The following is a 24,933-nucleotide window of genomic DNA, read 5'->3' as shown; positions in this document are numbered from 1 at the left end:
CTCTTGGGTCCTGTGCATGGACTTTAGCTTTCTACCTAAGAGCCAAATTTGGCTTCCAGAACCTCTCTCCCACATTTTCCTATGTCATTGGTACCCACATGTATCAGGACAGCAGGCTCCTCCCCAGTACTATCTAAAATCTTATCTAGTTGACATGTGAGGTCCGCCACTTTTGCACCAGGCAGGCAAGTGGCCAAGCGATCCTCATGCCCACCATCCACCCAGCTATTTACATGCCTAATGATCAAATCACCAACTGCAACAGCTGTCCTAACCCTTCCCTCCTGGGCAGAAGCACCTGGAGATACATCCTCAGTGTAAGAGGATATTGCTTCCCCTGGTGTACAGATCCTGGCTACAGGATTACTTCCTACTTCAGAGGGTGATACACTCCTTCTAGGAGACCTCCCTCCTCCAAGGCAGTACAGGGACTGCCAGACAGGAAGTGGGACTTATCTATAATGTCCCTGTAGGCCTCCTCTATATACCTCTCAGTTTCCCTCAGCTCCTCTGAGTCTGCTACTTTAGCCTCAAGAGAACAGATTCGTTCTCTGAGAGCTAGAGCTTTATGCATCAAGCACACACATATAACCTCTCGCCAACTGGAAGATAATCATACATATGACGCTAAATGCAAAAGACTGGATAGCACCCTCTTACTGCTGGACTGCTGTCTGCATCTTAGTATTATTGTGTTGTGAATATAAATGAAATGTTGAGGATATAAATGAAGTAGAAATGAAATAAATAAATAAAAGTGTACCTGAATGTAACTCACTTTGAGCTACTACTGAAAAGGTGTGAGCAAAATCTAAATACATAAATATAAAGAACCTTAAGATTTTATGATATATTGTGTGATTTATTTAGTGTTTGCTTCTCAGAAAGTAATTAAATGTAATTAAAACTCTAATAAAAACGTCCTTTTTGTTATCCTAATTAGAATAATTGACTATTAGTTAAGACTATAAATGAAGAGATGTGTTAGGGGTGGGCAGGAGTTGTGGAGGGTAGGTAGGAATAATGAATGAACTAGACCCTGCTGTGCATTCTAGAGGCTATTGGTTAATGCTGTATACTGTGGTTCTAGAAACTATGGGGAAAAGGGTATGGAGAGTAGTTAATAATTGTTTTTTAAAAATCTGTCTTTATCAATAAACCTACATTACCCATTTAAACACTAACCTTTAAATCACCAAAGCACAGAAAACAAAAAATGTTCACATACCCAGAAAAATGTCCTCTTCTCTCAGAGTTTCTCACAGAAGTTGACCTATTCGGCTTCTGAAATCCAAAGTGCCCATTATTTCCAAGTACAGCAATGATGATTGAAAAATCTTAGCCAATTAAATTTTGATAATTATACAGATTATTTGGCATCTATTAGATTGCATAGATACAAATGTCACAATTTCTAATATGTCTTTGCAGTTGTCATTCAGGGCTCATTTACCCTAAATCTGAGCTTTACAAAGGATCTTACATATAAAACCAGTGCGCTGTACATGCAGATGACATCTTCAATAACCAAATCAGTAAGTAAGACAATATGATCATATTATACTGCTTTAAGTGACTAGTAACTGCTGAAACTTGTACAACTTTGCCCATTCTCATTCATAGTAACACCATGGATGATGACAAATAAAAAGAGGAATTGGTTCATCTAGATTGATCAGCTATTCTTGTTTGTTATCTTCTACTTTGTGTAGATAAGGATACATCGGCCGATATTCAGTGTTATTTACCCAGCCAGGAATGGCTCCTGGTCAGTTAAATAGCACTTAACCTCCTAAGCACTAATATTCAGTGTGAGATAGCAGGTTATTCCCGCTGAAAATTTGCGGTTAGCGCATAACGGCTAACTGGTTATATCGTACAATATAACTGGCTAGCCACAAATCGTCAGCACTAAGGGCCTCTTCCACAAAGCCACACTGCCAATTCTTGGTGTGGCAAATGAAAAGAAGCCCATTCAATTCCTTTGGGCTTCCTCTCATTTGCCACGCAGGAATCGCTAGCGCAGCTTTGTAAAAGCTTAGTGCTGATCGTGGGACTTAGCTGGCCTGCCTCCTGCAGGTTGATTATCCGCCACACAGAGTCTCATTGTCTACCCCAATACCAGCTACTCCCTTTCTGCCCCCAACTATTTCTCCATGTCAAAGATAGTTTCATTTAACAAGCGACCTCCATGGGTGATGTCATCTGTTGAAGCCCAGTGTAGATAAAACTTCTCCAGCTCAGATTAATCTGGAAGATTTGAGAAGTCTCACAATGCATTTGCAGTATTTCTAGTTTATTACTATTGCACATGACTTCTCTCAGTCTTTAGCTTAGCTTTAATATTCCCTTATCTCTTGTTTGTCCTGTTTGTCTGTCCTAATTAGATTGTAAGCTCTGTCGAGCAGGGACTGTCTCTTCATGTTCAAGTGTACAGCACTGCGTACTTCTAGTAGCGCTATAGAAATGATAAGTAGTAGTAGGACAACTCCTTGGAGAGGTGGGTGGCTATTTGAGGACATGTATCCTGCTGTCCATGGAGAACACCAGCTGTAGCTAAGTAGCTAGGTTTTCTCCAAGTTTAAGCAACATAGCAAGTTCTCACAGATGGGACTCGCTAGCTGCAGGCTGCCTTCTAACATAAAAGGAAAACTAATGGAGTCAGAAAGGCACTCAAGCATCCAACATAATATTAAAAATGGGCCTAGGGGAGATGGAAGTAGATTCTAATCTGCAAAGAAATTCTAGAGAACAAACTGACCAATTCTGTTGTTGAATCAGGAGTCTCTTTATTTCTTTTTTTTTTTTTAACTCTGTTTATTAAACGTAACATGCATATGCCAATACAAAAAGAGAACTGAAGTATAGCAACTTGAAGGTAGTCAAAGAAACATTCCCAAAATAAGGAACATCAATGTACACTGATGATCAAAAGAACAGCATACAAGCATGATACTTTACAAGCTATAAATCCAGCACTGAAGCCCCCATCAGCAACATTCAGCCACACATCCAACTCCACACATACCAACAACCATCATTTCATCCATGGGGAGGAGCTAAACCAGAGCGCCAAGCACACCCACACTAGAAGGAAAAGTTACCATGGCCTTACACAGGATAAAAGAAAGGCATGACATAACAAGCAATGTAGATAATACACAAGGCATAAAGTAAAATGTCCCATGGCATATACAAAGGAGAAAGCAGATACAGCAACTCAGAGGCTGCCCAGGGTTAAGTGGCATCGGGTGAAACAACAGTGATCTACTACAGAAGACAAGTCCAAGTCACCTGTAGTTCACCCATTCTGATTTAGTACATTCCCGGAATGTGCACAGTTCAAAAGCAGCAACATCTTTGACCCTGGAAACCCAAAAATGAAAGGGTATAGGTGTTGAAGAATTGCAGAATCATCTTCTTAACCAGTAGGATGGTAATATACTGGAATTTCTTTGCTTCCAAGGAAGCATGTTGATCAATAAAAACTTGTTCATCCCCCAATAATAAGACTTGCACATTCCACTCCGATGTGACCTGAAGAGCATTGCTGAGCATGACAAAAACGCAGTCCCAGATATTGGGCTCCAGGTAGTCTAAAACATATGAAGAAGTGTACCACAGCATACACATGTGTTGTCAGGCCACAGACCCATACAGGTCCCTAACCCTCTCCCTCATTATATATGTTCCATGAAGAATTTTAAACTGATTCTTGCATCTGAGCATTCTTAACATAAGTGTAAAGCCCAAGAATATGAATAGAGAGAGATGTCCAGAGATATCAGTGCCTAAAACCTGGGACCAAGCCTGGGCAAGTTGTTGAGAGACAGCGTCTTTCTCCAAATCCCTACTCAGACAGTACTAAAAGGATAAAGTATTATTCTCAATGGAGGTAGTATGTTGTAAAGCAGACTCCTTCCAACTGTTGGCATGACCATTGGACAATGCAGTGTAGTAATGGCAGAGCTGTAGATATAAGACTGAGCTGGGGGAATGTTTCCATGACTCAGAAGCTTGGTCCCCCACCTGCAGTACATTCCCCAGAGTGAAGAGGCCCTCCCTCACCCAAATCTGAAAAATGTGACTATGCAAGCCTAGGACAAAATCAGGGTTGGAGGCAATGGATAGAAAAGAAGAAGATCCAGTCTGCTTGTCCTCCAAGGCTATTCACATCCTGCAAGCCTGTTGAAAGGAGTACAATAAAGGAGAGAAATTTCCCCCTCCTAAGCCATGAAAATGGGATTAAAAAGAGTAGGGAATGGAACAATAAGTCAAGAGATGGTTCGAGGAATAGTGGGTGGATCCAAGAACAGCTTCATGAATCCAGTGCAGCAAACTAGCTACACTATATAGTCACCAATCTGGCAGAGCCAGGCCCCCATTCTATTTAGTGTTAATCTGGTCGTGAGCCCTTGATCCCAGGCCGAGGCCTAGTATAGGGTTTTGGCCAAGGCCTAGGGTAGACCAAAGAGGCCCTATGCACCACCCCAGCCACCAAGCCCCGCACACACACAACAACCAACTAGCACCACCAGAAAAATGGGAGATAGAGCATTCAGGCGGGCCTTACAACCTATCGGGAACCCACTAGCACAGAGTCCAAGCGTGCAGGCCTCGCGGCCAAACAGGAACCAAATCATACACTGGGAAGGGGAGAAAGAACAACGAGGGGTCCCCAAAGGGACAGGAGCACCAGCAATGCACACAGCGCTAGCTAAGAACGCAAGGGAAAAGAGACTAGCAGACATTCCTATAGGAAACACAAGGCTGTGCCACCGGCAGTCAAGGATAAAGGAAGCCACACAAGAGAACACTCTAGGCTGTACCATACAGCACACAAGGGAAAGGAAAAGTCACCAAAGAATACACAATGCTAACCTCACAACATACAGGGATAAAGGGAATTACTATATAGGAATAAACAAGACTGTGTCACACAGCAAAGGTAAAGGGAATCCACACACAAGAATGCACAAGGCTGGCCTCACAACACACAGGGATAAAGGGAACTGTTATACAGGAATACACAAGGCTGTGCCACATAGCACTCAGAGGTAAAGGGAATCCACACACAAGAACGCACCAGGCTGGCCTCACAATACACAAGGGAAAAAGGGAACTGCAATAAAGGAATACATGTGTGCCACACAGCACAAAAGGACAAGGGAATTGTAAGCAAACAGAGAACATTGTCAAAACACACACAGATCAAATAAGTAGCAGCGCTCACCAGAAACAGGAGACAAACACAGCAAAGAAGGAATAAAAGCAGGCAAAAGGAAAAGACTGCTTCAAAACACAACCTGCCAGAAGCAGGGCTACACTGCAGACAAAGGGTTAACACAGAGGAAAGGGAAACTAAAACAAACAAACAAACAAACTGGAACAATACAAGGGGCAAGCTTACCACAAACAATACAACACCACTTAGTGGCTGAATTTCACCTCTCATTGTATTCATCCCTCCCCACACCACAATCAATCGCATAAGTGCTGTTGAGTAATGGCCTCAATGTATTCACACTGACGGACTTTGCACAACAGTAGATCTGTGGTTTGCAACTGTGCAGGTACATCAACTTGTTTATAGAAGTCTCCTTCCTGTTCTATTTTCACAGCTTGTTGCCGCTTATATAGGAAACACTCAGCTTCAGAATGTAAGCGTTCTTCACTTCAGGTGAGTGGGGTAAACACAGATGGGCTCAATTGACCTTTTCAGTCTGATCTCCTAATATCCTTTATTCAATTCCCATTTCTACCTCTGTAGGAGCACAGGGTACGAGAGCGTCACTGCAGACTACATGATAATCCTGGATGAGCCAACCTCAGTGGACACTTTCCTTAATAATAATAACGCCGCTTATGAAATGATTCAGGGTGTGACTTCATCCCAGCTGTCCATAGAAGGTAACCAATATCTTAACGCTATAAACAATGACAATACTTGTGATACAATGGACAGCCTACTGCTTATAACCATCACCATGTTCCATTTGATAATTTATGGTGGTTTGTCACATTGCACCATGATCAGGTGCCCACCTTGGTGTGATGGGGAAAGTCAAGTGTGCTGTAGGACCTGTCCTCTAAGACTTGCCGTTGCTGATCAAAATGAAATGTAATCCAATGGCTATGGCTGATTGTGTAGAGAATTCCAAGAAAATGTGTACTTTTTTTTTTTGTTACATTTGTACCCTGTGCTTTCCCACTCATGGCAGGCTCAATGCAGGCTTACATGGGGCAATGGAGGGTTAAGTGACTTGCCCAGAATCACAAGGAGCTGAAGTGGGAATTGAACTCAGTTCCTCAGGACCAAAGTCCACCATCCTAACCGCTAGGCCACTCCTCCACTGTTGCTACTATTTGAGATTCTACATGGAATGTTGCTATTCCACTAGCAACATTCCATGTAGAAGTCGGCCCTTGCAGATCACCAATGTGGCGTGTCAGACTCATAGAAACAGAAGCCTGTGCAGCCTTCTACATGGAATGTTGCGAGTGGAATAGCAACATTCCATGTAGAATCTCCAATAGTATCTATTTTATTTTTGTTACATTTGTACCCCACGCTTTCCCACTCATGGCAGGCTCAATGCGGCTTACATGGGGCAATGGAGGGTTAAGTGACTTGCCCAGAGTCACAAGGAGCTGCCTGTGCCTGAAGTGGGAATCAAACTCAGTTCCTCAGTTCCCCAGGACCAAAGTCCACCACCCTAACCACTAGGCCTCTCCTCTACTCTTGTCTGTTTGCTTATCAAGCAGCCAGTCTATGGTCCACTTTTTCCCGGGAACTGAAGTGTAGTTCGTGTTATTACTTTTAAAAAGAGATTAATGACAATGTCATTCTGCAAACATGTTTTAGCAAAATAATTATATTGAATGGCTCATTACCACTGCAGTATAGTATATGAATGACAATTCTGTTTTTAACTGATATTCTCCCTAATTTGGGGGTAATGGTAATGTTAGTTCAGATGAATTTACTATGTAAACTCCTAGATTCCCTGATCTGGGATCTTGAATTGTAACCCGCTGTGAGCTACACTGTTGGCTTTGGTGGGCTATAAATAATCTAACTGTAACTGTTTGCTCTACATTACCATCATTTTAGAAGAGAGAGGACTGTTAAAGTGTAGGAGATATTGTGAGGATGAAAACTTTTCTGCTTTATTGCTGTTACTAGTTCTGCTAGAGATTATTTCACTATGGAGGCAAACAGAAAGCAGCACAATATTGTTCGTGGCCATTCTATGTACCAAATGTACAAGGCTATCAGTAACAGTGGTCTTTTGTTGTGAGGCCCAGGCTATAGTGTCCTCCAGTGGGATGTTCAACACTGTCCTGTGCAATTTCTGGTCCTGCAGTGCCAGTGCCACAGCTAGAGCCAGTCTCACAAACTGACTTTGGATACTTATTATTGTCCTATGTATTCCCATCCTTATGTGTCATGCGGCTTCTGAAAATTTATATAGGTCTTGTTGTTTGATGACAGGTCATTTTGCTGCTCATATGGTCAGTAAATTTTATACATATTGTTCCCTGCCTTGATGGTCTCCTGAATGCATGCATTGGTGTCACTATGGGGTAGTAAGGGGTGGCAAGTGCCACCCCAAATTCTCCATTCCTCCAATCTTCTGGGCCACCTGCAGCGCCAGTGATGTAAGCACGCTGCCTTTAGCCAGCCCTAGAAGTTTTCCCTCTGCTACAATTTCCTGTTCCACATAGGCAGGATGCTGCAGAGGGAAGGCTTCCAGGGCAGAAAGAGCAGGAGATGGATGCGACATGGAGGGTGGGGGAGAAGGAGAATAAAGAAGAAGATGAATGGGGTGGGGGGGAGAAAGGTAGCAGAAGAGAAGATAGAGAGTCTAGGGGAGGGAGAAGGGGAACAGAGCAAAAGATGGATAGGACTATGGGTAGGGATAGAAGGAGAGCAGTGGAAGATAACTAGGAATCATGGTGGGGAGAGGGGAACAGAGCAGGGATTTTTGGACGGGAAATATGGCGTGGCCATTTCAAAGGAATAGTGATTACTTGGCAATTGGTAGGTACAAGTGGGGGTATTTGATGGGATGGGTCTCCCAAAGGGTTGAGTAAGGGTGGAAATGAGATTTAAAAGATAGTAAAAGAAAGGCAAAAGGATATGGAGTATAGGGTAAGAGACAGAAGAATGGCCTGGAGGCAAGGAAAGGAAGAAGAGACAAGGATGGAGCTGGGGCTGATAGGGGGATGAGATGCAGTGGAGGGTAGATGAAGGTTAAGAGGGCAAGTTCAGAGAATGGAAATGAGGGACTAGGAAGTAGGTGAAAATAGGGGGGGTATAGGAGACTGGGGAAGGAGAGAGGCTAAGGGCATAATGGGAGTACTGGAAAAGGAATAAGAGAAAAGTAGATGAGAAATAAAAAAAAGAGACTAAAGACTAGAGGATGAGACATAGGGAAAATGAAGGTACAATTTCATTGTATCTTCATGATGATGGTCCATCAAATGGACAGCTATAAACATAGTGAAGAGAAAATTGAAAGAAAAAAAACATAAAATAAAAGATTAGTGACAGACAAATGTAGAAAAGGAAGAATACGAGAGAAGAGAGAAGAATTTAAGAAAAGACCGACACAAGGAAAGTGTAAAAGAGACTGGGACCAGCCCAATTTGAAAAATAAAATGCCCAGACAACAAAGAAAAAATTTTTTTTTAATATTTTTATTTAATACTTTTTAGGGATTGAGATGTGTCTGCTTTGGAAAATGTGCATCTTTTCAATTTTTGTATTATGCATAGTACAGGAGAAAATACATTTCTATTTCTTTCTAACCAGTATTTTCACTACTTATAGAGTCTGGCTTTCCTGGGGGGGGGGGGGGGGGGGTCTCCATTTCAGTTTTTATCTGCATGCTTTTGTGGTTTCCATATTTGTATCAGGTGAGGGTCTGACATAAAGGATTCTGCTAACATGTGGTGCCTGTGCAGGAATCTATAACTACAGCTCTTTCTAGTTTCTCAGTAACATGTATATTGGAGCTTTATAGCCCTGTGTAATATATGTGTACTGTCTTTTCATAGGTGGGTTAGGGCTGTTGTGGTGTAATAAGTTTTCTGTATGGGGTTTGAGTGTCTTTTTGCAGGGTTTTGTGTTATTTCGCAAAGAGGGGCATTTTCGATATGACGTCTAAGTCACACTTTGGATGTTTTGCTCAAAACTTCCAAAATTCAAGTGGGGAATATAGCCATTTTCAAAACAGCAAAACATCTATCTTTTTTTGTTTTAATGGCTATTTGCTATGGGCTCCTTTTACTAAGCAGCGGTAAGCCCAACGCCGCAGCAGCCCGACGATACTTCCCACTCCTACCATGCCGTCATTTCCAGCGCTACAAAAATGTATTTACTTTTCTAGCATCGGACTGCACCCAACGGTAATCAGGCAGTGCTGTGCACTGCCCGATTACCACTGGGTTAATGCGGGAGCCCTTACTGCCAGCTCAGTGGGTGGCGGTAAAGGCTCCCCCCCCTGAAATGGCTGCGCGGCAAGTGCTTTACTTGCTGCATGGCCGTTTCCTGTAGGAAAGCAAGATTTCCCTTTTACCAGCTGCGGTAAAATGGGGCCTCAGTGCGCATGTAAAACATGCGCCGACACCAGCGCCGGCCCCCTTTTGCCGCAGCTTGGTAAAAGGGGCCCTATACGTTTTGTGCTCTGTGCATTTATCTTTTTAGTTCAAAAAAAATGTTGACGTGAAAAATGCACAAAATCAACCCTTTGGGAAGTAGGAGGAGCCACCATTCTTAGTAGACTGACCACACAGACATCCCAGCAGAGCAGTGGGGCACCCTAGGGGGTGCTACAGTGGATGTCACATAAAAGGTTCTACTACTACTACTACAAATCATTTCTACAGCGCTACCAGTCAGGTACACATTTCACCGTTATATGATGAGTCCTCCAAAACCCACCCAAAATTTATTGTACTCAACTATAAACCTCTACAATAACTCTTACGCCTGCAAGTGCCACCTATATGTGGGTATAGTAGATTTTGGGGGGGCCTGACACATTCCACCACAAGTGTAACAGAGTACATTATGGGCCTGGGTTCCCTTTACATAAGTATTGCCATACTGGGGCAGACCGAAGGTCCATCAAGCCCAGCATCGTGTTTCCAACAGTGGCTAATCAAGGTTACAAGTACCTGGCAAGATCACAAAACAGTACAATACATTTTATGCTTATCCTAGAAATAAGCAGTGCATTTTCCCCAAGTCCATTTTAATAAAGGCTTATGGACTTTTCTTTTAGGAAGCTATCCAAACCTTTTTTAAACCCCTCTAAGCTAACTGCGTTTACTACATTCTCTAGTAATGAATTCCACAGTTTAATTAGACGTTGAGTGAGAAATATTTTCTCCGATTTGTTTTAAATTTACTACTTTGAAGCTTCATTGCATACCCCTTAGTCCTAGTATTTTTGGAAAGAGTAAATAATCAATTCACATCATTCCCTATTTTATAGACCTCTATCATATCTCCCCTCAGCTGCCTTTTCTCCAAGCTGAAGAGCCCTAGCCGCTTTAGCCTTTCCTCATAGGGAAGTCATCCCATCCCCTTTATCATTTTCATCGCCCTTCTCTGTACCTTTTCTAATTTCACTATATCTTTTTTAAGATGCGGTGACCAGAATTGAACACAATATTCGAGGTGTGGTTGCACCATGGAGCAATTCAAAGGCACAATAAACATCCTTATTTTTGTTTTCCATTCCTTTCCTAATTATACCTCACATTCTATTTGCGTTCTTAGCCACCGCCGCCGCACACTGAGCAGAGGGTTTCGACGTATGATTAACAATTACACCTAGATCCTTTTCCTGGTTGGTGACTCCTAACATGGAACCTTGCATTGCGCAGCTATAATTTGGGTTCCTCTTTCCCACATGCATTACTTTGCACTTGCTGACATTAAACATCATCTGCCATTTGGATGCCCAGTCTCCCAGTTTCGTAAGGTCCTCTTGTAATTTTTCACAATCCTCTTGCAATTTAACGACTTTGAATAACTTTGTGTCATCAGCAAATTTAATTACCTCACTAGTTACTCCCATCTCTAGATCATTTATAAATATGTTAAAAAGCAGCGGTCCCAGCACAGATCCCTGGAGAACCCCACTATCTACCCTTCTCCATTAAGAATACTGACCATTTAACCCTACTCTCTGTTTTCTATCTTTTAACCAGTTTTTAATCCACACTAGAACACCACCTCCTATCCCATGACTCTCCAATTTCCTCTGGAGCCTTTCATGAGGTACTTTGTCAAATGCTGTTTGAAAATCCTGCTATACAATATCAACCAGCTCACCTTTATCCACATGTTTGTTCACCCCTTCAAAGAAATGTAATAGATTGGTGAGACAAGATTTCTCTTCACTAAATCCATGTTGTCTTTGTCTCATTAATCCATGCTTTTGAATATGCTCTGTAATTTTGTTCTTTATAATAGTCTCTACCATTTTGCCCGGCACCGATGTCAGGCTCACTGGTCTATAATTTCCCAGATCATCTCTGGAACCTTTTTAAAAAATCCTCGTTATATTGGCCACCCTCCAATCTTCTGGTACCATGCTTGATTTTAAAGATAAATTACATATTAATAACAATAGCTCAGCAAGTTCATTTTTCAATTGAGCAGGCATAAATTGTCATGCCTGCCTGCAATGCAGGCTTATGCTAGTATTCTTTGAAGGAACTGGGGCACCTAAATGGAGGCACCCCTGTTATAGAATTGTCCATATTGTTCCCCCAAAACTGCCTAAACTGGGTGGAGAATTATGAAAAATAAACCTTGAGAAGGTTTGATAGGGGGGGTAGACAGCTCTATATGATTTCCAGATTAAAGGCTACTCCTTTCAAACCAACGATTTTTTTTTTTTTTTTTTTTTGCGATGTGTGTTTTGAAGGTTCATTGGATTTGGATGTTGATATGCTGCACCCTCTTGTAGTGAAAGATGGATTTAATTAAGAAAAGACAAAACTCACTTCATCATTTAAAAGGATTAAGGGGTGAAAATATTGAACAGCAGCTGTTTCTTGTTCTGTTGTATGTTATTAATTTGTTCAATAAAAGATTGTTAAACATTAAAAGATTTTTGTAGCACTGGATATGACACGTGCTAGGGGTGCAGCAGCTCAGCGGTACTCCCCTCTCCTAACCACCCCACCCCCAAAAATACCTTTCACTACTCTGTTCATTGCCTGTATTTTCTCCACTTATTTCCCATGGTATAAAGTAACTTTAGCAAAACCGTGTTGCCCCTGAAGTGGTCTCTATCATCCCTTTGTTCCCCCAAAACTATTCATTCTACAGTCACCCCAAAAGAGATCAACATTAATTCACATGTTTGCCTAAACTGGGTGGAATTATGAAAAATAAACCTGGAGGAGGTTTGGTAGGGGTAGACAGCACTATAGTAGTAGCAAAGGCCACTCCTTTCAAACCCTAGAATTTTTTTTTTGCGATATGTTTTGAAGGTTCATTGAATTTGAATGTTGTTATGCTGCACCCTCTTGTGGTGAAAGATGGATTTAATTAAGAAAAGACTATCAATAGAAATCAAACAAAATAAAACATGGAAAAGAAAATAAGATGATACCTTTTTTATTGGACATAACTTAATACATTTCTTGATTAGCTTTCGAAGGTTGCCCTTCTTCCTCAGATCGGAAATAAGCAAATGTGCTAGCTGACAGTGTATATAAGTGAAAACATTCAAGCATTACTATGACAGTCTGACAGGGTGGGAGGAGGGGGGTGGGTAGGAAGTATGCATGGGGACATCAAAGCATATCATTGATATTCTAACAGGATGGGTGTGGGTAGGTGAGGGGAGGGTGATCAACAGAGACATACAGCTTTATGGGAAAAAAGCTGAGGAAAATCATAAGAGATCTACAACCTATACTCCAGGAGGATGAATTACTGAAAGAGATATTCCCATCCCCACCAGTACTGGCCTTCCGACAGCCACCCAATTTAAAACACAAGCTAATCAGAAGTAAACTTCCCTCACAGACTAAAAAGGAACAGAAGGGCACACTTCCCTGTAATTTATCCAGTTGCAAACTATGCCAAAATATTTCACAGGACCCCAAAGTCATCCACAAAGGAAAGATATTCAACATAAAGGGATCTTTCACTTGCTCATCTTCCAATGTGGTATATTTCATTCAGTGTAAAAAATGTAACGAAGGATGCTATATTGGAGAAACAGGCCAGATGCTTAAGACAAGATTCAATTTACATAGACATCATATGAACAATACTGGTGCCAGCAGGGTTCCCACGCCTGTTGGTCAACATTTTACAGGACCAGGGCACTGCACCAGTGACTTCACAGTGAGAATCCTGAAAGGTAACTTTAAAACCATACAAGAACGTAAGACCTTTGAAGTCAGAATGATTGAATATTTTAACACCCAACAGAAAGGACTTAACAAGGATCTGGGGTTCCTAGCCCATTATAAACCATAAAGCTGTATGTCACTGTTGATCACCCTCCCCTCACCTACCTACACCCATCCTGTTAGAATATCAATGATATGCTTTGATGTCCCCATGCATACTTCCTACCCACCCCCCTCCTCCCACCCTGTGAGACTGTCATAGTAATGCTTGAATGTTTTCACTTATATACACTGTCAGCTAGCACATTTGCTTATTTCCGATCTGAGGAAGAAGGGCAACCTTCGAAAGCTAATCAAGAAATGTATTAAGTTATGTCCAATAAAAAAAGTATCATCTTATTTTCTTTTCCATGTTTTATTTTGTTTGATTTCTATTGATAACCTTAAGAGTGGACTAACACGGCTACCACACTCCTCTAATTAAGAAAAGACAAAACTCACTTCATTATTTAAAAGGATTAATGGCTGAAAATATTGAACAGCAGCTGTTTCTTGTTCTGTTGTACTTTATTAATTTTATCCTTTTAGTGTCCAATGTTCCCATCAATATGTTCCCATATGGCTTATTACGGGAACATTGGACACTAAAGGGTTAATAATTTGTTCAATAAAAAATTGTTAAACTTTAATAGTAATAGGGATGATAGTCAAAAGATTTGTCAGGCTAACTTCAGTTGCTAGCTGAACAAACCCAAAGTTTAAATTTCCTGCTTTGCTGACCGGTTAACATTTATCTGGACATCTTGTTCCACTATGCGACACCTTTAACTTGTTAACAATGTGAGGGGTGAAAAGCATGCCTGGAGCAGGGGGTAGCAGTTTAACAAAATAGCACTATATTCAAAACCAGCTATTTATACCAATATTTTTGAATTTCTAATTTAAAATTAACCACATAAAAGGTTCAGTAAACCTTTTCTATGTACACCCCACTGAATATCAGCCTTAATGTTATTATAAGAAGGTAAATAGAAAATTGTATGTAAACCAAAATGTTACTAGTTTTCAGTTGTTTTCTCAAATACATGTGTCTGTTTCTGGAACCTGATTATGAAAATGTTTTAATTGTGTGGAATATGCAAAATTGTTCCATAGCTCTGTCCCCTGTACACATGTGCTAAGCCACCAGTGGTTTATGGGAGGGCACCACAGGTGTGACAGTTGCATGTCCAGCTTAGAGCAGGGGTTCTCAACCTAGTCCTCAGGAAATACCCAGCCAGTCAGGTTTTGGGGATATCCACAATGAATATGCATGAGACAGATTGGCATGCAGATTGATCTCATGCATATTCATTGTGGATATCTTGAAAACCAAACTGTCTTGGTGTGTTCTGAGGACTGGGTTGAAAACCCTGGCTTACAGGCTTTGTCCAAAATGCTTTTTCTCCTTCAATGTAAGCAAGTTCCCCATAATGCCCTACTTCTAGGGGCTAATTGGGATAAAGATTGTATCCTGAATCAGGAACTGAAAAGTGGAGTGCTATTTTAGAGAAAATGTCATTCATTAAGGGGTCCTTCAACTAAGAAGCATTACGTTTTGGGCTTAACATGCTGAAAGCACAATTTTAACCCACAGCAACCCCCAAAATAATGCAGCATCAAGAAAGGAAATTCCCACTATTTTTTATTGCGGGTCACGCGTTAACATTCAGATTAAATGCGCGTTACCTGCTCCCAATTAATACAAAGCACTTAGCACCTCCTATTTAGGAAGTGGTAAGTGATCCTGTGTTAACGCCATTAGCCAGTTAGAGCACTGTAAGTGTAACATCCTGACTGGCTAATGCTTCCACACTCACTCGAGTCCAGCCATGTCACACCCACTGACAGAAAGATTCTGAAAAATTCAGTAACACACAGTTTAACATGCGGAAACATGCAAACTACCACAAAACCACTTAATGCAGTCGTACGGTAATCTGTTTCTGCATGTTCACTGCGTGTTAAGTGCTTAACACTCTTTAGTAAAAGGTCTCTTAAGTCTGGAAATGAATATTAAATTGTGCATAATTTTACAGCATTGAATCTGTGTCAAAAATGCTTCCCTCATTTCACTTACAAGAGAGATTTTTTTTAAAATTTATTGCAGGGATTGCATCAATTCAACCATTATACATTACTGTAAAATATCTGTTTAAAATAGAGCTGATGTGCAGGGTGAATGAAAGTATGACCACAGTAGACTGGCATTTGGAAGCAAATAACATTACCAATGCTCTTGCGAATGGAGGAAATGTAAGAATCACATCACAGTTTTCAGCAGATAGTACCGTCTCAACTCTCATAATTGACAAAGCAAGTGAAAGGTGGAAAGGTAAGCCCATGGGTTTAACAAAGGTTTGAACAAGTTCCTAGAGGAAAAGTCCATAAACTGCTAATCCCTGGAGGTGCATAGCATGGAGAATTGCTACTTTTTGGAACTCTACCATGTGCTTGTGACAGTTTGTTTGTTTATTTATTTATTAAGGTATTTGCACCCCACATTATCCCCACAGACATGCAGGCTCAATGTGGCTTACGTAAACCGGAGAGAGAGAGAGAGAGAGAGAACACCGGAGATATCAGATACAAATGAGAATAGTAGAGTAGAAGGGCAAGAAGGAAAGGAAACGTTACATATAACAGTACAAAAGATTAGGACTAAACAGGATCCATGTATGCCAGGTGGTAGAAGCAATGGCCTACATTGTTTCCAAGTTTATTAAAAATTGATATACTGCTCAATCAAAGTTCTAGGTGGTTTACAATAAAAAAGCAACATAAAAACTGGAGAAGAACACCAACAATTACAGAAAAGAAAAAAAGGATAGAGAAACAGCACAGTAAGCAGTAATATATACACAGTAAATCCTAGATACCAGAGAACAAGATCCCAGGCACAGCAACATGAGGGAAAGGCCAATTTTAGGGGCCAAAAGTCACCATACATTTAAATAAAAAAAAGCTTTCAACTGTCTCCTAAAAGATGAAATAGTCACTTCTTGCCTAGCTTGGTCGCCACACAGGATGAAGCACCCCCTTCTCCAGGCGTGCCACCGCCCACCACCACTGACAACGACACAGCTTCCCTCCCTCAAAGCAGTAAAAGAATGCACTGAGCAGTCATGTGGCTGTCGGCTCTGCCAATCCCCTGCCCCAGAACAGGAAATTGACATCAGAGGGAAGAGAAGATTAGCAGGGCCAACAGCCATGTGACTGCTCAGTGCACCCCCTTACTGTCACAGAAGCCCATTGAAGTATTTAAAGTCATATGAATGGGGTTGTAATCCTATAAGGATACAATGAGGATGAGCTGAGAATGTATAATATCCAAAGACATGCCTTCCATGTGTTAATATTGGTATCACCTTATGCGGCAGTCAGAAGTTTTCCTTTAGAACTGAATAGATTACGAATGATTCCTAGGGCCCAATATTCAAAAAGAGTTCTACATTTACCATTGTGTGGTATTATATGGATAGCAGCAGTAATAATTAGATGGCAACACTAGTAATTGGGAAGCGAAGCCAATGGGGTATATATTCAGCTGCCACTGGTGTTATTCCTGGATATTCAATGCCAAGTCATGTCCGGTCTTTGGCATTGAATATCCAGATAATGTGGCTTGAATTATTTATCCCTCCCAATATGATGGTTCACCCACCAATACTTAGGAAGAAATAAATCACCCAAGGCTGCATCAGTTAGGAAATTAATTAGATACCTTATTTCTTATCAAATATTTGTACCATTAGCAGATCAGTGATATCTCACTGGGAGTACGGAACATTGCTATACAAAAGTACTGCTATATCTGAGACTACAAAGAATATATATGCAATCAAATACTTTTATTTATTATTCTCCAAGTATATGTATAATTAATTGCTTAAGGGAATACAGTACCACAGCTACACATAAGTGTTCTCTGGGTCTGAATCTCTAATGTTTTATTTTAGGGTCTTTTCTCGCCCTCACCCCAAATTATCAGCTGAAGCCAATTTGCAGATATAAAAGACTCAAGACTACTTATGAGAAAGCAATAGGATTTATTCCTTATAAGAAAGACAATTCTTTTATTATTACTTGCCAATGCAGATACAATTGATTGGTTTCTCATAGGAGAGCAGCCCTGCTTGCACAAAGGTTCTGGCTGTGACTGTCTCTCCATTGAAGTAGGAAGTACACTTATTTTTATATGCCCTTTCAGGATACAAATAATATGACAGTAATTATACCTTATTGGATCTATGGTGATATAATGGTTAACACTGATTGGCTATTATAATAATGTGGTTAGTATTTACTGGAAAAACTAATAATGGACTAGCTCTTCCTGGAAGCCTAAGTCATCTTCCTGAGGAGTTATCTTGTTGTATTTTTCACTAAAACATCTGTGACCACAATGTTGCTAAATGATGTTACTCTGTTTTTCCACCTACGCCCGTTCCTCATTCTGCTGCATGAGAGTGTTTCAACAGATCATGAGTTCTGCAGTCACACTGGAGTTCAAGTTAGAGTCATGGGCCTGTAAGGTTTTCTCTCATTTTAGATCATGAACCAAAGTCAGGCCTTGAATCAAAGCTCTTAGCTATGATGATAATATACAGGCTCCAGCTAACACATGGCTGGTTAAGTTAATATTGAGGACTTAACCGGCCATGGGTTGTGCATAAAGATAGGATTGTGTTTTATTTGTATGGTTACCCTGGCTGGTTAAGTGCTAAATATCGGCACTTAACCGGCCAAGTGCAGTCTCCATCCCCGAAATGCCCCCAGAATTTCCAGTTTTCACTTAGGCGTTAACCACTAATTTTCAGCAGTGATACCAGTGAAAATTAGCGGATAGTCCCAAACAAGCAATTTAACCAGCTAGTGGCCATTTCTGGCCGGTTAAATCATTTTGAATATCAACCAGAATGGGAGTAAAGGCCCATTTAGGTGCATCCACTTATGCCAGCCATAGACCTGTCGTAAATGAGTCACCTACATTTAGATGCACCAGTGCTGGTTTATGTTATACACATAAGTGTTCTTATACTGTAGTATAGGCTCTCAGCCTATAGAAATTTGGCACCTAAATTTTGGTGACCTGTTATACTACTACTACTATTTAACATTTCTATAGTGCTACAAGGCATACGTAGTGCTGTACACCTTACACAAAAAAGACAGTCCCTGCTCAAAGAGCTTACATTATAGAATTGCTTCCATTTGGTATTTAAAAAGATATTATTGTTGTGTCTGTGTCTCAGGGATTTATAACTGTCATCTGTCTAGAGGACCACTGGTGCTGAAAGCCAAGGCAATGGTGGACATTGTGTTACTTCCTGTTAAAATTACAAAAATACCCATGCAGCAAAGTCTGACCAGCAAAGACTCATTGCCAATCTCTTTGCAATGCTGCATACAGAATGATGGTGAGGCTTACGTAGTTTCCTGGAGATACAATAATGAAATAAAGCCAGCTGTTCTTGGTGAGTACTCAACTAATAATCTGAACATTTAGGGGGCAATTTTATATTGTTTTTTTTTTTCATACATGTAGAAATAACAAGAAATATGTACAATCACTCTCCTTTTTAAACATTGGTGTAGGCAGCCTGGTTCCACTCTGGTTAAGATGGAGCCCATTATTTTGGAATAGGTTTCTCCTTCCCCAGAATGCTCCCCAGTTTCTAAATCTAAATCCCTCTTCCTTGTGCAATCATCTTATTCATGCATTGAGACTCCAAAACTCTAACTGCCTCTTGAGTCCTGCACAGGGAACACTTCTGAAAATGCTACCCTGAAAATGCAATAGTCAACCTAAGAGCCTAAATGTGGCTTCTTGAACCTCCTTCCCATACGTCCTGTGTCATTGGTACCCACATATACCTAGACAACTGATTCCTTCACAACACTGTCTAAAATCCTATCTAGGTGACTCAGGAGGTCCTCTATTGCACCATGAAGGGAAGTGACTAAGCAGTCCTCATCGCCACCCAGTATCAACATGCCTAATAATCAAATCTCCAAGTAAAATGGCTGTCCTAACACTTCCCTCCTAGGACGAAGCCCCTGGAGACATATCCTTGGTGTGAGAGGATATTGCTTCTGCTGAAGGGCAGGTCCTGGCTACAGGATAGCATCCTGCTTCACCAAGGTGATGCTGTCCTTTTAGGTGGCCTCCATCCTCCAAGGCAGCACAGAAGCTGCCAGACTGGAGGTGAGGCTTCTCTACTATGTCCCTATATATAACTCTCTTTCTTCCTTAGCTCCTCCTCCTCCAAGTCTGCTACTCTAGCCTCAAGAGATTGGACTCTCTGAGAGCTAGGAGCTCTTTGCACCAAATGCACACATATGACTTCTCACCAACTGAGAAATAATCATGCATGTGACACTCAATGCAAAAGTCCCAAGTAGCACCAATCTCACTGCTGGACTGCTATCTGCATCTTAGTATTTGTGAATTTAGTAAAAAAGGTGCCAGTACTCAAATGCTAGCCCAACCTTCAGGGGTGGGGTGATCACTGAGGGACCCACCCCACAATAGCCAGGCCCCCTGCAACCAGTCACAGAATCTATGACAAGGCAGAATTGGTGTGGAGAGTCTGAGATCTTTCATTATAACTTGGGGACCATGGGCCAATTTTAGCAGACAATAGAAAAGGTGCCGGTACTCAGTACCCCCAAGTACCCCCTCAAAAAAAGCCCTACTACTACTTATCATTTCTAAAGCGCTACTAGACGTATGCAGCGTTGTACAGTTGAACATGAAGAGACAGTCCCTGCTCAACAGAGCTTACAATCTAATTAGGACAGACAAACAGGACAAACAAGAGATAAGGGAATATTAAAGTGAGGATGATAAAACAAGGGTTCTGAACAAGTGAATAAGGGTTAGGAGTTAAAAGCAGCAGAGGGCTCACAATCTAAGTTTTGGTACCTGCCTGGTGTGGGTGGGCATTGGGTAGGACTGATGGGAAAGAGAACTAAACTAAGGCAAAACTATGTAGATCTGATTAGTTTGTAATACAATGGCGTCCTGATTAGCCAACATAAAAGGGACCGACAGCAGCCATTTTGAGATTGGAGCCATTCTAACTTGTGGTGCTTTTTTTTCTTCTTTAACAGTGCCAAGAAGTGATTTAAAGTGTTATCAATTAGTAGTTCCCTATCCAGAGAGGGATTCCATTTACACCTGCATGTTCACAAACTCCTGTGGTCAAACTAAAACGGAATCCATATCTGTAACAGTGATTGAAGGTATGGCAAGCTGTAAAATGCAGTTTTGGATTTCTCTCTTTACCTCTGTTCCCCCAAATGAAATTAACTAAGAACATGGTGCTGCTTCTTCTCAGAAAATGTCATAAAGAGGGCAGTCCTATAAAGGGGCACCTCCCAACCTATTGGAGTGAAGAAGTAGCCTAATAGTTAAAGCAGGGAACCTTGTTCCAATACTACTGCAGCTCCTTGTGATCTTGGGCAAGTCACTTAACCATCCATTGCTGGATTGTACACCCCCTCAGTAGTCTGAAGGTAGTATATAAGAAATTAAAAATGAAATATTTTTAGGTGACTAGTAAGTGCCTATTTGGAGCCTATTCTATAAAGGAAAGGAGCAGATTTAACATACAAAAAGCGTATTTTCGAAGCAATTAGACTTAAAAAGCTCCATAGTAACCTATCAGCTCTTGCTACCTACAAAATGGGTGTCAGTAAGGCTCACGTGCTAGTCTGCTTTAATGGCCACATGCTAATGGCAAAATTAATACAAAAAAATAGGAAATTCTGCCATTTTACTCCAGAAGAAAAATGGCCGTAGCACATGGAAAAGACCTGCATAAGGTCCCCATAGTTTGTGGATAATTCTATAAAGATGGTGCCAACATCTGGGCACCAAGAACCTGTAAATGAACAGAATATTGAAATATATGGGTATTTGTACACGTGTTAGTCCATAAAAATGGCACCTAAATGCATACAGTATATATTTCTTCTTTTTTCAAGACAAGTTTTGCAATAGTGAAATTAATAATGGAATTGGCTGGAATATAACAAAAGCTGGGATATCTGCCATCATGCCCTGCCCGCCTGGTAAATCTGGACACATGACAAGGAATTGTTCACTCAGTGGAGTGTGGTTAAATGTGCAAGACAACTGCGTAAGCCAAGTTTTGCTATCTGCACTGGATTCTGTAAAGGTAATGGGAGCCATCGTTCTTTCTGTACACTAATGGAATTGCACAATAGCAGGTCAGGTCTCCCAATTTAAGACCACGAAAGAGGCTATTCAGAGATCCAGCCACATTTTTTAAATGAGATTGAATACTGTGGCTTCAGTAGTTCAAAGTGGAGATAGAAGATTTAGGTACCTGTCCTTATACATTTTTTAAAAAACCCATACAAATGCTTTTTCTTTCTGCAGATTGCTGGATTTTCAGTTAGATTACCCCTGAAAAAGTGCTTGCACCTGTTTATACCTATTAACTTATGCAGATGCTTTTGTTAAAGTATATACCATTTTACCAGGTGGAGTGGGAAAACAGTGGAAGGTGACAGGGTTGCTTAGGCCTCTGAACTTCCCTGGAAGGTATTATGCAGCTCTGGAGTATATGAGAGCAGCAGGAAGTCACTGCTCCTGGAAAACAAGACACAGCATACTTCCCTTGGATCTGAATAAGGAGACCAGTCATCCAGAGGGAACTGTGGGGCAAATTAGGGTGCATGTGTGAGTGCCCAGGGGTCCAAACACACCTATCCCCCTCTGTCTACTGACAATAAGAACTATACTTCAGAGATTCTGTAGATACGATATTTTATTTAGCATGGTAACATGGAGCAAATTCCTAGCAGTAGGTCTGTTACAATCCTATCACTCACTAATGTCTAATAGTTATGTCTTAGAAAAACAAAACCAACGTACCAAACATTCTCTAATAAAATATAACCAAGGTACCAACTTGAGCTGACCACATACAGACCACATACTAAGGGCGAACTGACCATTTGGGCAACCAAGCAGTGCCTGAGGGCCAAGAGCAATTAGAAGCCCAGTACTGCCCTCCCACATGTCTGACATCTCTCTCCCCTCCATTCTCAGATTTGGTTCTCATCCCCTTTCCCGCCCACGTGCCAGCATCTCCCTTGTCTCTGAAATTCCCCCCATCTACCTCAAAACATCTGTGATTCAGAACTTTCTCTCTACCATGGCCTGCCCTTGTGGAATAAGGAAGTTACATCAAATAGGGGCAGGCCACAGCAGAGAGAAGGTTCCAGTATCAGCGGCAGACAACCTATGTAGTTGCTGGGGCCTTGTTTGATGATCGGATGTTTTGAGGTAGATGGGGGAGAGGGTTCAGAGACAAGGGAGATGACAAAGTAGGAGAGAAGGGAATAACCAGACTCAGGGATGGAGAGGAGATAGGGGGAGATGCTGGCCTCAGGGAATGGGGTGGAGATGTTGTTGGATCCAGATGAAGGGAGAGAGAAAGAGATGTCAGTCCCTGGAGAAGGAGGAAGGGGAGCATAGATTTTGGACCTTGGGGAGGGGAAGGGAGAGAAGGGGCAGAGATGCTGGACTGGGGTGGGATTTTGGACCTGGGGGGAGGAAGAGGACAGAGATGTTGGAGCTGAGGGGGCAGAGATGGTAGACCTGGGAGAAGGAGGGACAGAAATGGTAGACTGGGGGTGAGAGGGATGACAAAAATGGTTGATGGAGGGGCAAGGATGGTAGACCAGAAAGGGATGGGGCAAAGATGGTAGACCAGGGGGGAGGGGGGAAGAGATGTAGAATCCAGGGGTACAGGGAGGGGGAAAGAGGGGAGAGATGTGGGACCCTGGTGCGGAGGGGAAGGAGAGAGAGGGGGACAGATGTGAGACCAGGTGGGAGGGGGGCAAAGATGGTGACCCCTGAGAGTTTAGAGAATTCTATACTATCAGCTCAGTCAGAGCTGCTGAATCACAGAGAAAGTTCTACATGGCAATACAGAAATTCTACATGGAACCAACAAAGGCGAGCAGAGATTACACTAATCCATCTCATCCAGTTGAATAATGCAAAGCTTGCAAAACCTTCTGGGGACCCCACAACCCTATCTTGTGCACTTTCATTGTGGATATCCTGAAAACCCTGGGACAGGTTTGGGAAGTATACATCATAAATTTGGTAACATTTATGATTGCTTATGAAACATTTAGGGACTCTTTAGAATTCTATGTATATTTAACACCAATATTTAAAGGATTTTTTTTTACTTTACCAAATTTTTAATTTAACAACCAAACAATAAAAAGTAAACCAATAATTAATATTTAAAGTTTTTAATATTTAAGTGCTGATATTAATTGCACGTTTCAAAGCTTTGTTCTTTTATTTTTACAGGATTTGGAGCAGGGCCTTGGAAATTTACAGGAAAAGGTTCCACAAATAATGGAACAATTAGTCAGCAATGAAGGGACCACAATCACCAATGGTGCAGAAATGCAAGCAATGGTGAATATCTTAGGTGCTATCTCCAAGGCTTCAGTAAATAGCAACAATACATTTGATACTGGAGTTGTGACAGTGAGTATGTTATTTCTATACTTCATTAAATAGATTATTTAAATATATACAATAATAAAGTATAGGCCAGATTTTCAGCTGGGGATGACTGCATTACTTTAAGCAATGGTGCTGATGCTTAAATTAATACATATACAGTGGGGGAAATAAGTATTTGATCCCTTGCTGATTTTGTAAGTTTGCCCACTGACAAAGACATGAGCAGCCCATAATTGAAGGGTAGGTTATTGGTAACAGTGAGAGATAGCACATCACAAATTAAATCCGGAAAATCACATTGTGGAAAGTATATCAATTTATTTGCATTCTGCAGAGGGAAATAAGTATTTAATCCCTCTGGCAAACAAGACCTAATACTTGGTGGCAAAACCCTTGTTGGCAAGCACAGCGGTCAGACGTCTTCTGTAGTTGATGATGAGGTTTGCACACATGTCAGGAGGAATTTTGGTCCACTCCTCTTTGCAGATCATCTCTAAATCATTAAGAGTTCTGGGCTGTCGCTTGGCAACTCGCAGCTTCAGCTCCCTCCATAAGTTTTCAATGGGATTAAGGTCTGGTGACTGGCTAGGCCACTCCATGACCCTAATGTGCTTCTTCCTGAGCCACTCCTTTGTTGCCTTGGCTGTATGTTTTGGGTCATTGTCGTGCTGGAAGACCCAGCCACGACCCATTTTTAAGGCCCTGGCGGAGGGAAGGAGGTTGTCACTCAGAATTGTACGGTACATGGCCCCATCCATTCTCCCATTGATGCGGTGAAGTAGTCCTGTGCCCTTAGCAGAGAAACACCCCCAAAACATAACATTTCCACCTCCATGCTTGACAGTGGGGACGGTGTTCTTTGGGTCATAGGCAGCATTTCTCTTCCTCCAAACACGGCGAGTTGAGTTCATGCCAAAGAGCTCAATTTTTGTCTCATCTGACCACAGCACCTTCTCCCAATCACTCTCGGCATC

General features: G+C 41.5%; 1 protein-coding gene across 1 annotated transcript in view; it reads left to right on the top strand.

The window, feature by feature from the left end:
* The window catches only part of ADGRF3 (adhesion G protein-coupled receptor F3), a 66,904-nt gene that overhangs the window by 26,070 nt on the left and 15,901 nt on the right, over window positions 1-24,933 (top strand). The window contains exons 7-14 of the mRNA XM_030195135.1: window positions 1,432-1,535; window positions 5,622-5,680; window positions 5,771-5,910; window positions 15,542-15,766; window positions 18,687-18,908; window positions 20,548-20,679; window positions 21,424-21,617; window positions 23,798-23,980. Coding sequence (XP_030050995.1) covers window positions 1,432-1,535; window positions 5,622-5,680; window positions 5,771-5,910; window positions 15,542-15,766; window positions 18,687-18,908; window positions 20,548-20,679; window positions 21,424-21,617; window positions 23,798-23,980 — 1,259 coding nt within the window. The remainder of the gene's footprint in view (window positions 1-1,431; window positions 1,536-5,621; window positions 5,681-5,770; window positions 5,911-15,541; window positions 15,767-18,686; window positions 18,909-20,547; window positions 20,680-21,423; window positions 21,618-23,797; window positions 23,981-24,933) is intronic.

This window comes from Microcaecilia unicolor, chromosome 3, assembly GCF_901765095.1.
Source record: "Microcaecilia unicolor chromosome 3, aMicUni1.1, whole genome shotgun sequence".
NCBI classification, from domain to species: domain Eukaryota; kingdom Metazoa; phylum Chordata; class Amphibia; order Gymnophiona; family Siphonopidae; genus Microcaecilia; species Microcaecilia unicolor.
Note: the sequence above shows the minus strand (reverse complement) of the source record. Positions and strands in the feature narration are given on the sequence as shown.